Source organism: Giraffa tippelskirchi, chromosome Y (genome assembly GCF_054371585.1).
Source record: "Giraffa tippelskirchi isolate mGirTip1 chromosome Y, T2T-mGirTip1v1.2.pri, whole genome shotgun sequence".
In the NCBI taxonomy this organism is placed as follows: domain Eukaryota; kingdom Metazoa; phylum Chordata; class Mammalia; order Artiodactyla; family Giraffidae; genus Giraffa; species Giraffa tippelskirchi.
In genome coordinates, this window is record NC_137290.1 from 4,286,125 (window position 1) to 4,300,786 (window position 14,662).

Genomic DNA, 14,662 nt, shown 5'->3' on the forward strand with positions numbered 1-14,662 from the left:
GTGGACCACAGTCCACCAGGTTCCTCTGTCCCCGGGATTCTCCAGGCAAGAATACTGGAGTCGGTTGCCATTTCCTTCTGCGTCAGAGTGTATGTGGGGGTTATGTCTCTGCCTTGTTGCTCCTTCCTGTGCGAACTCATTAAACTAATTACCATTTGCAAAGTGATGAGCCTTAAATTAGTGTCAGAGTCCAATTACCCCAATCCCGGGTGCACAGGTGGTTTGTGGAGCTGAACCAAAGCACAGCACAATAAATGTCTGGCTGGCGGTGATTGATCACGGGAGACAACTCGCTAAAACAGTCCTGCGCGTCTTATCCCTTGATCCTGAGGATGACATTCATCTACGCAGTGCAGCTTCCAGGAATGTTTATTGTACGGAATGAAGCATTGAGAAAGATTGAACAGCCTCTAGCCTGTGGCGTTGCAATCAGATAGCAAAAATATGTCTGGTGACAGATGAATCGGATGTTGCTTTTGCATTGGAAATCATGTCTGCCACCTCCACGGAGGGTGGACTCTGTAGCTTTTTACCCCTTTTTTTGGACAAAGTCAGTGAGGGTGCAGCCCCCGGGGTGGAGGGCTTGACTCCACGGGGAGCGTGATCTGTCTGCTGGATCAGTTCAGTTCAGTTCAGTCGCTCAGTCGTGTCCCACTCTTTTGCAACCCCATGGACCGCAGCCCGCCAGGCTCCTCTGTCCATGGGATTCTCCAGGCAAGAATACTGCCGTGGGTTGCCATGTCCTTCCTCCAGGGGACCTTCCCAACCCAAGGATCGAACCCGCGTCTCCGGCATCGGCAGGCAGATTCTTTACTAGTGAGCCACCTGGGAAGCCTTTAAAGCTCTTAGCAGGCCTCAGAAAAACCAACTCAGACCTTTTAACACCTCACGGTATAACTACCTGCATGCATTGACCAAATGAAGGTAGCACCATGGGAATATAAGGGATCTCTGGAAATTATAAATTAGACAACTCTAGTCTGATCAATATTGTCTTCTGATTCGAGAGCAGATGAGAGCTTCCTAATCAGGGAGGCTATATTTCAGCCCATTCTTCCATTTTCGCTTCCTAATCAGAGAGGCTGTATTTCAGCCCATTCTTCCATTTTTGCTTCCTAATCAGAGAGGCTGTATTTCAGCCCATTCTTCCATTTTCGCTTCCTAATCAGAGAGGCTGTATTTCAGCCCATTCTTCCATTTTCAGCTCACTTCTGTTTTTTTTTTTTTAATGTAAAATTTGAAGTATAAATAGAAGCAGAGAGAAAAGTGAAGTCAAGCGCACGTGTCCTGGGTCCACCTTTACCAGTTAATGAAGTCTTGTCTGATGTAGGGCCATCCATGCTCCGTACTCACTTCCCATCTTCCTGGATGAATGTGGTGACAAGAGGAGCTGTCATACCATGACATCCATGGGTCTGTTCGTCTGCTCAACTCTGCTGGCTTTGAGAGTCTGGGTTTTGGAATCAGACTTCACTCTTTCTTTTGTGTCTGCCACTTCCTAGGCTTCCCAGCTGGCTCAGACAGTAAAGGATCTGCCTGTACTGCAGGAGACCCAGCTTTGATCCCCAGGTGGGGAAGATCCCCTGGAAAAGGGAAGGGCAACCCAATCCAGTGTCCTTGCCTGGAGAATCCTGTGGATGGAGGGGCCTGGTGGGCTACAGTTCAGAGGGTCGCAAAGAGTTGGACATGACTGAATAACAGTCAGTGTCTACCGCTATCACTTTCTGCCCCTTCCGAACTGTGGGAAGTATCTCTTTTTGGAGCACTGTGACCCTCCGCTGTAACATGGACCCAGCGCTTTTCACTCGTAGGGTTCAGTATGCTGTTGACCCGAGAATGTGGAAACCAGTCCTTTGCAGATAAAGAGTGCTCAACAGACAGTGCCCATCATTCTCATGGTTGACGCTGGCGTCATTTTTATATTGAAGGGTTGCCATCTGGGAGTTGGGCTGCCCAGGTGGCTCAGTGGTAAAGAATCTGCCTGCAATGCAGGAGATATGGGTTTGATCCCTGAGTCGGGAAGATCCCCTGGAGTGTTCTTACCTGGAGAATCCCACAGACAGAGGAGTCTGGTGGGCTACAGTCCATGGGTTCACAAAGAATTGGACACCACTTAGCGATTAAACAACAATACCACTGTGTTAGGGTTAGTCTAGAACATGAAGTTTGGGGAAACAAGAGGAGGACGGGAAAAAGGAAAATGTGAGGAAAATAGATTTTTCATGCAGTTTTAGGCCTGGGTATCCATGGTAACTATTAGAAAGGTCATTCATCGAAAAGTATTTATAGAGATGTTTCCTCATATAAGAGGAGCCCTGATGGTTTAGTTTTTTTCCAGTCAGTGAAGAAGGCTAGTAGACTTTTCTTTCTTTTACTGGAGAATAATTGCTTTACAATGATGAGTTAGTTTATGCTTTACAACAACATGTCAGCTCTATGTAAACATATATCTCCTCCCTCTCGAATCTCTTCTCCACCCCTCATCCAACTCCTCTAGGCAAATGAATTAAGAAGTTGTGGTACATATATACAGTGGAATATTACTCAGCCATAAAAGGAACAAAATTGGGTCATTTGTAGTGATGTGGATGAACCTAGAGTCTTTCATACAGAGTGAAGTGAGTTTGAAGGAGAAAAACAAAGATCGTATGTTAACACATATTGATGGCATCTAGTAGACTTTTTTATGACCTCAAGACCAAGGCCAGCTGATGATTGCAATAATCTTCCCCCTGTCTCCTAGCATCTTCCTCCAAGGGCTCATGATCTGTGAGCCTGGTTCTTCTAGAATCCAATCCAGGAGATGTGGATTCGATTCTTGGGTTGGGAAGATCCCCTGGAGGTGGAAATGGCAACCCACTCCACTTATCGAGTCTCTCTGGAGGATTGCCCCACAATGCCTAGAGGTTCAAACGATGCTTGCAGATGATAGTTAATTCCATGACTGACCTTTCTCCTTGTCTCTGCCAAGCGCGCAACCACTGTTGCCACTGTTGGTCCTTCTGATGATGCCACATCCCATATTAGAATCCGCATGGGTGGGAGGGCTCAGGGTATAAAGACTGTCTCCTCCTCAGCATCACCAATTCCCAGACAAGTGCACAAGGGCAAATCACCTCTGTTTCTTTTGTAAAGATTGCGATGTTTTTACCTTGAGTATTTCCTCCCCTTCAGGGCAGATATTGGATGTCCTTGACGAGTTGAAACTGGCTAATAACACCCTCGTCTACTTTTCCTCGGACCAAGGAGCTCATGTAGAGGAGGTGACCGTTAAAGGGGAACTTCACGGAGGCAGTAACGGAATCTACAAAGGTAAGAAATGTGTTTGGGTGGGCAATGCCCATTGTATCAGCTCTGGGCCCCCCGACTCAGCCCTTGCTCAGCTTCTTCTGAACCTTGGAGGAGTGGTCCTGTTCTTTTTCTTAATACGTATATTTATTTATGTATTTGGGCTTCCCAGGTGGCTCACTGGTAAAGAATCCGTCTGCCAAACCAGGGACACAGGAGATGTGGATTCGATTCTTGGGTTGGGAAGATCCCCTGGAGGTGGAAATGGCAACCCACTCCAGTGTTCTTGCCTGGAGAATCCCACGGACAGAGGAGCCTGGGGGGCTACAGTCCGTGGGGTTGCAGAAGAGTCGGACACGACTGAGCGACCAACACTTTGACTTTTTCGTGGGATCTCTTAGTTGTGTCATGTGGGATCTATTTCTCTGACCAGGAATCAAACCTGAGCCTCCTGCTTTGGGATCACATTTCCTTGGTCCCTGGACCACCAGCAAAGCCCTCCAGGAACTCTTTAGTGAAATGATTCAGCCAGCCCTCCTGTATTCACTCTTATTGTCAAGGGGCGAGAAGTCGGAAGCTTACATTCCTATATAAGAAGATGAGATGCCTTTTTCCTGTTTCCATGAGGTTATGAGCTGTGTGCAGACAGTTGTTTTTGCTATTTCATAGATGGTAGCCTCTCTCGAGATGCAGTCACAGACTGAATTTCATGTGCCAGCCGCCCCCCCCACCCCCACCATCCATTCATTTCCCCAAAGAGGGTCCTTTAGGTTCCAAAGCAGCTTAGCAGCTGTTGCTGAGATGTGTACATAAATCACAGTAATAGAGCTGGCGAGCAGGTGATACATTATTTAAGAAAGTCACACACAAGGTGGGATGGAGCCCCGGGTCAGGGACAGAGGACCCCCAGCTGATAGATCTGAAAAAGCCTGATAGAGCAGAGAAGGAGGGTGTCCTGGGATTTCGTGATGATAGCTGAGTCTTCAGAAACACAAGTGGATGGTGAGGCTGCGTCAGAAGGAGAGGGTCAGAGGTCTGAAAGATGCCTGCGGGCTTGGGGTTTTCATACAATCCGCAAAGCGAGCTCGCGGCCACTCCTTGTTTTGTTTTTTACCTGGAGGATAATTGCTTCATAATACTGTGTTGGTATCAACATGAATCAGCCACAGGTATACACACGTCCCCTCCCTCTTGAACCTTCCTCCCACCCCATCCCACCCCTGTAGGTTGGCACAGAGCACTGGATTGAGCTCCCTGAGTCACACAGCAAGTTCCCATCTATTTTAAACATGGTAGTGTATATATTTCTATGCTATTCTCTCAAATCATCCCACCCTCTCCTTCCCCTACTGTATCCACAAGTCTGTTCTCTATTGCAGCCCTGCAAATATGTTCATCAGTACCATCTTTCTAGATTCCATATATATGCGTTAATATACTTGTCTTTTTCTTTCTGACCTACTTCGCTGCGTCCAATAGGCTCTAGGTTCATCCACCTCGTTAGGACCGACTCAAATGCGTTCTTTTTTTATAGTTGAGTAACATTCCATTGTGTATATGTACCACAGGTTCTGTGTCCATTCATCTGTTGGTGGACATCAGGTTGCTTCCATGTCCTAGCTATTGTAAAACGTGCTGCGATGAACATAGTTGTTGTTGTTCAGTTGCTGAGTCATGTCCAACTCTCTGTGACCCCATGCACCACAGCACGTTAAGCTTCCCTGTCCTTCACTATCTCCAAAGTTTGCTCAAACTCATGTCCATTGAGTTGGTGATTCCATCCAACCATCTCATCCTCTATCATCCCCTTCTCCTCCCGCCTTCAATATTTCCCAGCATCAGGGTCTTCTCCAATGAGTCAGCTCTTTGCCTCAGGTGGCCAAAATCTTGGCATTTCAGCATCGATCCTTCCAATGAACATTCAGGCTTGATTTCCTTTAGGATGGACTGGTTTGATCCCCTTGAAGTCCAAGGGACTCTCAAGACATTGGGGGTACATGCGTCTTTTTCAGTTATGGTTTTCTCAGGGTATATGTCCACTAGGAGCACTGTTGGGTCGTATGGTAGTTCTATTCCTAGTCTTTTAAGGAATCTCCATATTCTTCTCCATAGTGGCTGTTATCAATTTACATTTCCACCGACAGTGCAAGAGGGTTCCGTTTTGAACACATCCTCTCCAGCGTTAAACATGTTGGATGTGTTAGGAACGCTTTTCTTGACTCCTAGAGATAACCATGGATGTGTGGCACTGTATTAATACCTCAGTCGCTACTCTGTTACAAAGCATTATCCCTTTGTCAGGTTTAGTTGAAATCAAGTTCACACGGAAACCTTGTTACTATATCATGCTCTCAAAAAAAGAAAAAAGTAAATAAGTAAAAGATGTGACTTCCTTCTAGCTATGAGGAATGGCCAAAACAACTTCAAAAGGTCAGGATAGCTTGTTTTTAATGACTTCTCAAGGTCAAGGCAGCCTGTTTTCTAAAGCTGTGAAGTCACATGCATTCCTATGATTTATGCAAACACAGGGGAATCACACTATTTAAACTCACTGATCAAAAGAGCATCCTTTTCTGAACAATGCCGATTTCATGTCTTAATCAGAACTGCTCAGAAAGATCTGTGCTGTTTAAGCTCGGGGAGACCCCTGTGTTCCCCAGTCAGATCTCTCTCACTGATGAAGTCTGTGGTCCACCTTGATAGAATGGCTGTGAGCAGATCACTTTACCAGAGTGCAATAGCCAACCCCTTTTAATCAGAGGAACACGAGATCCTGCTGTTGTCTGCATTTTTAAAGTTAATATTGTGGGTTTGAGGGGATAGTGTCACTACTAGATTTTCCTGTCATTCTTTTTTAAGATTGAAATATAGTTGGATTAGTGGAGGAGGGCATGGCAGCCCATTTCAGTATTCTTGCTTGGGAAATCCTATGGACAGAGGAGCCTGGCAGGCTACAGTCCCTAGGGTCGCAAAGAGTCACCCATGACAAAGCGACTGATCACACACATAGTCGGTTTACAATGTTGTGTTAGTTTCAAGTGTGCAGCAAAGTGACTCAGTTATACACATGTTATCTATTTTGTTTCAGATTGTTTTCCCTTATAGATTATTACCGAGTATTTAGAGTAGAATTCCCTGACCTATATAGTAGGTCCTTGTTGATTGTTTATTTTATATACAGTAGTGTGTGCCTGTTAATCCCAAACTCCTAATTTATTCCTCCCCACCTTCCCTCTTTGGTAAGCATAAGTTTCATTTTTTTTTCTATCCCGTGAGTCCATTTCTGTTTCATAGGTAAGTTAATTTGTGCCATATTTTTAATTCCATATGTAAGTAATATATTTTGTTTGCCTCTGTCTGGCTTACTTCAGTTACTATGATCATCTCTAGATCGATCCAAGTTGGTGCAAATGGCATCCTCTCATTCTTTTTTATGGCTGAGAAATATTCCACTGTATATATGTAGCACATTTTCTTTATCCACTCACATGTCGGTGCACATTCAGGTTGTTTCCATGTCTTACACATTGTGAATAGTGCTGCTATGAACATAGGGGTCCATATATCTTTAGTTTTCTCTAGATGTCTGCCTGGGAGTTGGCTTGCGGGATGCTAGGATAGCTCTAGATGTCTGCCCGGGAGTTGGCTTGCAGGATGCTAGGATAGCTCTATTTTTAGTTTTCTAAGGAACCTCCAAGGCAGGAGGAGAAGGGGTCGACAGAGGATGAGATGGTTGGATGGCATCACCGACTCAATGGACATGAGTTTGAGCAAACTCCGGGAGTTGGTGATGGACAGGGAGGCCTGGCGTGCTGCAGTCCCTGGGGTCACAAAGAGTCAGACAGGACTGAGCAACTGAACTGAACTGAACTGAATGCTGTTTTCCATAGTGCTACATCAACTTGTATTCCCATCAACAGTGCAGAAGGGTTCCCTTTACTTCCCACCCTCCACAACACATAATATTTGTAAACTCATTTTCACCTTTTCCCTAAAATACCCTCCCTTAGCTGGGACCAGAATAACCTAAGATTCTCATAGAGTTTCCAGTCTCTTCCTCGTAGTTGAAAATTCCCCGAAGTCTTGGATGAGAGCATGATATTCCTGGCTCTGGCTTTGGTTTCGTTCCTCTCCGAAGTCAAGGTCACCCAGCAGGCGGCTCCTCTCGTCAACCCCCACCTCCCTTCTACTCTGCCTAAAGGCAAGTAATAAATGCCAGTGGAGTGTATAAATTAATAACTCTGTAGATAGCGTCTGTGGAAACATTGGTTGGCAGGGGTGGGGGCTGAAAATCATGTTTTCCTGTGTGTGCCAGAGAGGAGGCTTTCCAAATTTCCTGAGTCCTGGATGGAAGGTCCTGAAGTTGCTGGAACTTGAAGTGCACATTCTACAAGTTGCTGATGAGCTGGAGTCCAGATTGCTTCTGAGTTTGGCTTCTCTTTTTGCCTCCTATAGTCACACAGCTTTCAGAGCAATGGATACTTTCATTGGGGGAAAAAAAAAAAGAGCAAGAAGCTCTGGTAGTTTATTAGGAGGTGGTTGTGTTCAGGTTCATCATTCAGTCCGTGGACTGTAGCCCACCAGGCTCCTCTGTCCATGGGATTCTCCAGGCGAGAATACTGGAGTGGGTTGCTATTTCCTCCTCCAGGGGATCTTCCCCACCCAGGGATCGAACCCAGATCTCCTGCATTGCAGGCAGATTCTTTACTGTCTGAGCCACTGGGGAAGCCCCATTCAGATTTTGGCAAATAGTTTCATCAGCTTCCTGAGAGTGGGCCATGCTGGCCGGTCTCGCTACTGGCAGGACTTGTGTGCTAGGAGTTCCCTGGGATTTTCTTCTTTGAAAGAAGCTCATATGTTATACCCACTTAGAAGTTCACTCCTTTGGTTAAATTCCACTGACAAGTGTGCATTTATTGAGTCTACACAGTATGCCAGGCACGGGGCAGCTTCTAAGGCATCGTGGAAATGGATACAGGGACTCTGACTACTAGTAACTCATATTCTTCTGTTGAGATGGAGCTCTAAGGACATGGTGTCAGATAACAAACTAGACAGGAAGCTCTGAGAAGGGATCAGTGGAGGTTGTTCACCTAACCTGGGAATTGAGAGACCCTCCCAGGAGATGTTGGCCTTTTGCAGGCTGATGTGTGGAAGTGTTGGCTGGCAGGGAGGAGAGGTGGAAAGTTCATTCCAGGCAGAAATGAGATACTTCTGGGGAGCGAAAAGGCAGCTCAGTGTTTCTGGAGATGAAATTGTGAACAAGGGCTATTAGTGATGTAACTGAGAAGAGGTATCCTACATCCCCATTAATGCACCCGATAGAATGAATGGATGGGGATGGATGAATGAGTAGACAGATAAATAGATACATATGGATGCATAGATGGATGGATGAATGCATAGATATAGATGGATGGATGGATAGACAGATATAGAGGGATGGGTAAATATAGATAGAAAGATAATAGATAGATAGATATGGCTAGGTAGATATAGATTGATGAATGGGTAGACATTTATAGATAAATGGATAGATATAGATGGGTAGATGGATATAGATGAACGGGTAGATATAGACAGATAATAGATAAATAGATATGGACTGATAGGTAGATATAGATCAATGCATGGATAGATATATACAGATGGTTGGATAGATATATGTAGATGGGTTGATATAGATAGCTAATAGATAGATAGATATGGATGAATAGGTATATATAGATCGATGAATGGATAGACAGATATAGATGGATGGATAGATACAGATGTATGTATGGATGGATAGATATAGACGGATGGGTTGATTTAGATAGATGATAGATAGATATGGATGGATAGGTAGGTATAGATCAATGAATGGATAGATAGGTATAGATGGATGGATAGATATAGATGGATGGATGGATAGATAGATATAGATGGATGGGTAGATATAGATAGATGGATAATAGATAAATAGATATGGGTGGATAGGTATAGATCAATGAATGGAGAGATAGATATAGATAGGTGGATAGATATAGGTGGATGGATGGATAGATAGATATAGATAGATGGGTTGATACAGATAGATAGATAATAGAGAGATATGGATGGATAGGTAGGTGTAGATTGAGGAATGGATGGATATAGATGGATGTATAGATATAGATGGATGGGTAGATATAGATAGATAATAGATACATAGATATGGATGGATAGGTAGATATAGATTGGTGAATGGATAGATATAGATGGATGGATAGATATAGGTAGATGAATGGATAGATAGATATAAATGGATGGGTAGATATAGATAGATAGATATGGGCAGATAGGTAGATATAGATCAATGAATGGATAGATAGATATAGATGGATGAATAGATATAGATGGATGGATAGATAGATAGGTATAGATAGATGGGTTGATATAGATATATAGATAGATATGGATGGATAGGTAGATATAGATCAATGAATGGAGAGATAGATATAGATGGATGAATAGATATAGATAATAGATATGGATGGATAGGTAGATATAGATCAATGGATGGATGGATATAGATGGATGGGTAGATATAGATAGATAGATAATAGATAAATAGATATGGACTGATAGGTACATATAGATCAGTGCATGGATAGATACATATAGATGGGTGGATAGATATAGATGGATGGATAGATATAGATAGATGGGTTGATATAGATATATAAATAGATAGTAATAGATAGATAGATATGGAGGGATAGGTATATATAGATCGATGAATGGATAGATAGATGTAGATGCATGGATAGATATAGATAATAGATGTGGATGGATAGGCAGATATAGATCAATAAATGGATAGACAGATATAGATGGATGGATAGATATAGATGGATGAATGGATGTAAAGAAACAAAATAAATGTGTGTGTGTATATATACACACACGTGTATATATGTATATATATGTATGTATGTATGCAGTTATTTCCATTTGGGTAGTAGTTAAAATTGGAGGTCAAGAATATCACCCAAATCCAGTACAAGGAAAAGCTGAAGGAGTGAGGATAAGGATGCACTGAGGAATAATACAGAACATCTCATGCTTGTGGCTGGTCTGATTCGGTGGACAGCGGCTTAATTCCTTGAGGAATTACGACTCCTGGGCAGAGATTGTCTTTAGAGCTGGAATGATAGGATTGTCCTTGTAGGAACGTCGTAGAGTGTTGTCACAATGATTTAAAAGGCTGTGAGTGCAGTGTCTCCTAAGTGCCCTTAGTGAGGGCAGGGTTGACTGTTATGTAACTGCCAGAGTGCAAGACCATTGTTGGCAGATACATTACCCACATCACCTGTATCCCCAGAACTGAGAACAGTACCTGACATGTTATAGGAAATGGTTTTTGAGGGACTTCCCTGCTGGTCCAGTGGCTAAGACTCTGAGCTCCCAATGCAGGGGGTTTGGGTTCAATCCTTGGTCAGGGAACTAGATCCCACATGTCAAAACTAAAGAGGTTGCATGCTGCAACTAAGATCTGGTGTGGTCAAATAAATAAGTAAATAAGCATTTAAAAAGGAGTGATTTTTGAGTCAATATGTAAATGAAAAAAAAACACTTGAGCTTGGGTTTCAAGGATCAATGAAAGTGAAAGTCACTCAGTTGCATCCAACTCTTTGTGACCCCATGGACTATACAGTCCATGGAACTTTCCAGACCAGAATACCGGAGTGGGTGGCCTTTCTATTCTCCAGGGGATCTTCCCGACCCAGGGATCCAACCCAGGTCTCCCGCATTGCAGGTGGATTCTTTACCAGCTGAGCCACCAGGGAAGCCCAAGAATACTGGAGTAGGTAGCCCTTCCTTCTCCAGGGGAATCTTCCCAACCCAGGGATAGAACTGGGGTTTCCTGCATTGCAGGCGAATTCTTTACCGGCTGAGCTACCAGGGAAACCAAAGGATCAATGGTTTAACTCAATGAGGAAAGCAATGGAAGAGTGTGATTGTCTTGGAAAAATCCATTGATAGTGGCAACGGATTGGATATGGGGTTTGAGGGAGAAGAAGACATCAAAGCTGTCTGTTATGTTTTTGGCTGGTGTGATTGGGTAGGTAGAGGTTCCCTTGAGGAATTGGGAACTCCTGGGCAGAGACCCGTATTGGGTTGTTGTATGGAGAAGTGTATGGGGTCATTTGGAATAAGAAGATGTGTGGAATATAGAAGGTGAGATGGCAGATGATCCAACAAAGGAGACAACAGAGAGAGTGACAGGGAAATGAGAGATAACCAGGAGAGAAAGTGGTTCAGGGAAGAACATGATCTGCAGAAATGGATGCTGACAAAAAGTCCAGTTCAGCTGGAATTCCATCACTTCCACTAGCTTTGTTCATAGTAATACTTTCCCGAGGCCCCCTTGGACTGCAAGGAGATCAAACCAGTCAGTCCTAAAGGAAATCAATCCTGAATACTCATTGGAAGGATGGATGCTGAAGCTCCAAGACTTTGGCCACCTGGTGCGAAGAACTGACTCATTGGGAAACACCCTTCTGCTGGGAAAGATTGAAGGTAGGAGAAGGGGATGACAGAGGATGAGATGGTTGGTTGCCATCACCGACTCAATGGACATGAGTTTGAGCAAATTCCAGGAGATAGTAAAGGACAGGGGAGCCTGGTGTGCTGCGGTCCATGGGGTCGCAGAGATGGACACAACTTAATGACTGAACATCGACGTGAGTTCAATCCCTGAGTCAGGAAGATCCTAAATGGCAGTCCACTCCAGTGTTCTTGCCTGGAGAATCCCATGGGCAGAGGAGCCTGGTGGGCTACAGTCCATGGGGTCGCAAGGAGTCAGACACGACTGAAGCGACTGAGTACGCGTGCACAGTGAAGATAGTTGGGGTCAGTGAGGATGTCAGGTTTCCAAGAAGATCATGGGAAATGAGATCTAACACATAGATGGAAGACTGATCTTTGTACAGATTGCAAAGTATAATGCTTATACTGGATTATGTATAACCGAATCACTTTGCCGTATGCCTGAAACTAATGCAACATTGTAAGTCAACTATATTCTATCTATTAAATAAAAAAAAAAAGAGCAGTGCCCCACAAAGTATGGCAGTTGAGCCAGATCCAGTCTGATGGCTGATTTGGTAGACCAGGATTTTCTGAAATAAAGCCATCCTCATTTGCTGGAGTCTGGCCCTGCTGTTTCTGAGCTTCTGAGAACTTGGGCAAAGTACTGACACTCCGTGAAATAGTGTTTCCCGCCCGCCCCCCCCCAGCACCGGCTCTTGAGAGAGAACACGTGCCAACCCTTGGCTCAGATGATTTTACTGTTTGATGTCTTGCTTCAGTCGTCACCTTCAACTTTTCAAACCAGGTCAGTTATTTTAAGGGTGTTCTGCAGTTCTTCACCTCTCCTTTTCATCAGTGGTGTGAGCAGACAACGGTTCTTTATTTTCACCCTGTTCAGCGGTGGATAATACTTTGATAGACGCTGGGCAGTTCTGTGCCCTGTCCCATCTATATCTGGTGGCGTTTTAGTCTCTTGAATGAATACATCGAGGAGAATGGAAGCTAGAGCCTCTTGGGTGAGATCTGCTTGAGTTAATTACATTTGTCACATGCTTCCTTGTTGTTGTTTAGTTGCTAACTTGTGTCCTACTCTTTGTGACCCCTCCGTGGACTGTAGCCCGCCAACCTCCTCCATCCATGGGATTCTCCAGGCAAGAATACTGGAGTGGGTTGCCATGCCCTCCTCCAGGGGATCGTCCTGACCCATGATCGAACGCTCTTCCTGGGGATCTTCTGGACCAAGGGATCAAACCCTCATCTCTTAAGTCTCCTGCACTGGCGGGCGTGTTCCTTACCACTAACACCGCCTGGGAAACCCCACATACACACTGCTGCTAAGTCGCATCAGTCGTGTCTGACTCTGTGCCACCCCATAGACGGCAGCCCACCAGGCTCCTCCGTCCCTGGCATTCTCCAGGCAAGAATACTGGAGTGGGTTGCCATTTCCTCTTCCAGTGCGTGAAAGTGAAAAGGAAAAGTGAAGCTGCTCAGTCGTGTCCGACTCTTCGTGACCTCATGGGCTGCAGCCTACCAGGCTCCTCTGTCCATGGGGTTTCCCAGGCAAGAGTACTGGGGCGCCATTACCTCCTCCCACATACACACTACTATATATAAAAGAGATACCAATGAGGACCTCCTGTATAGGACAGGAACTTGACTCAATCCTCGGTAATAACCTAAGTGTGAAAAGAATCTGAAAACGAATAGATATATCTGTGTATAAGCAAATCACTTTGCTGTGAAGCAGAAATGAACACGATATTCTACATGAACTACCCTCCAATAACAGTCTGTTAAAAAAAAAATACCCAATGCTCTATGCCTGTCCCCTCCTCCTGTGAGGAATTGAGACACTGGAACTGTAGCTTGGTTGTTTAATTTGGGCGAGCACTCTGGAGAGGCATTGACAGCTGCGTGCTTTAGCGCTGAGCCACCAGGGAAGACTCTGCTTCCTTCTGCTTCACATCAACCCGGGGAATCAGTGTTATCTAGGCAGGGAGACGCCTAAGAGGAGGAAAAAAAAGACAAATGGAATATTTCATACAACTCTGTGCCCAGATGAAGCAAAAGAGTGACAAGCATATGCTCCTGCCACTCAGAGGCATTTGACCTGCCGCGTGGCAGCATCCAACAAAGACAGAAATGGAAGGCTGGTTTGGAGACAGCTGTTCCTAACAAGAGTCTCAGAGTGAATGGTGGGGGAATTTGGCAGAAAGATTGACTCAGCCATCATCCCTTTATGATTCTCCATCGGGACCGAGGACCAGCAGGATGTTAAACGTGCGAATTTGACAGTGTCTCGACCAGCGTTTTAAATTTAGACCGTGCTCTTTTCTCTGCTCAGGCGTTTTCGGAAAGAACGAATCCGGCCTCCATCACCTCTTTTTTCTCTTGTATCTTCCTGACAACCCCCACGCCTTGCTCTGCTAACCATCTTTCTCCTTCCCTAGCCAACTCAAAGGCTGTTGATTTAGAGCTGGTGTTCCCCCAGGCAAGAGGCATCCTCTGGGCTTCTTCTTGGTCCCCAGTTATGCACAGCATGTTTTAAAGCCATGGAGCACTGCTCCGGGGTGGATGGCGGGGAAGCAACGTGTCTGTTTTTCCATCCATCCCCATGTTCTCTGCCAGAGGGACCCAGTAGCCCTGGCCTCTCTGAGCCCAAGGCTGCCATGTTTCCGTCTGCCTTCCCCAGGGTCCGTGAGCGGGAGGCCTTGGTGAGCATCTTCTGTGGACATTCTGACCCACTCCCTGCAGCCCTCCCTACAGCCCCTCCTGTTAGCCCTTTCATGTTCTGCTTAGTTACTTTTGAATCTCTTCC

General features: G+C 45.0%; 1 protein-coding gene across 5 annotated transcripts in view; it reads left to right on the forward strand.

Annotated features, from left to right (window-relative positions):
* The window catches only part of LOC145537825 (steryl-sulfatase-like), a 149,690-nt gene that overhangs the window by 101,983 nt on the left and 33,045 nt on the right, over positions 1-14,662 (forward strand). For all 5 annotated transcript variants that reach the window (XM_081568721.1, XM_081568724.1, XM_081568723.1 and 2 more), the window contains one exon: positions 3,175-3,312. In XM_081568721.1, the coding sequence (XP_081424847.1) occupies positions 3,175-3,312 (138 nt within the window). The remainder of the gene's footprint in view (positions 1-3,174; positions 3,313-14,662) is intronic.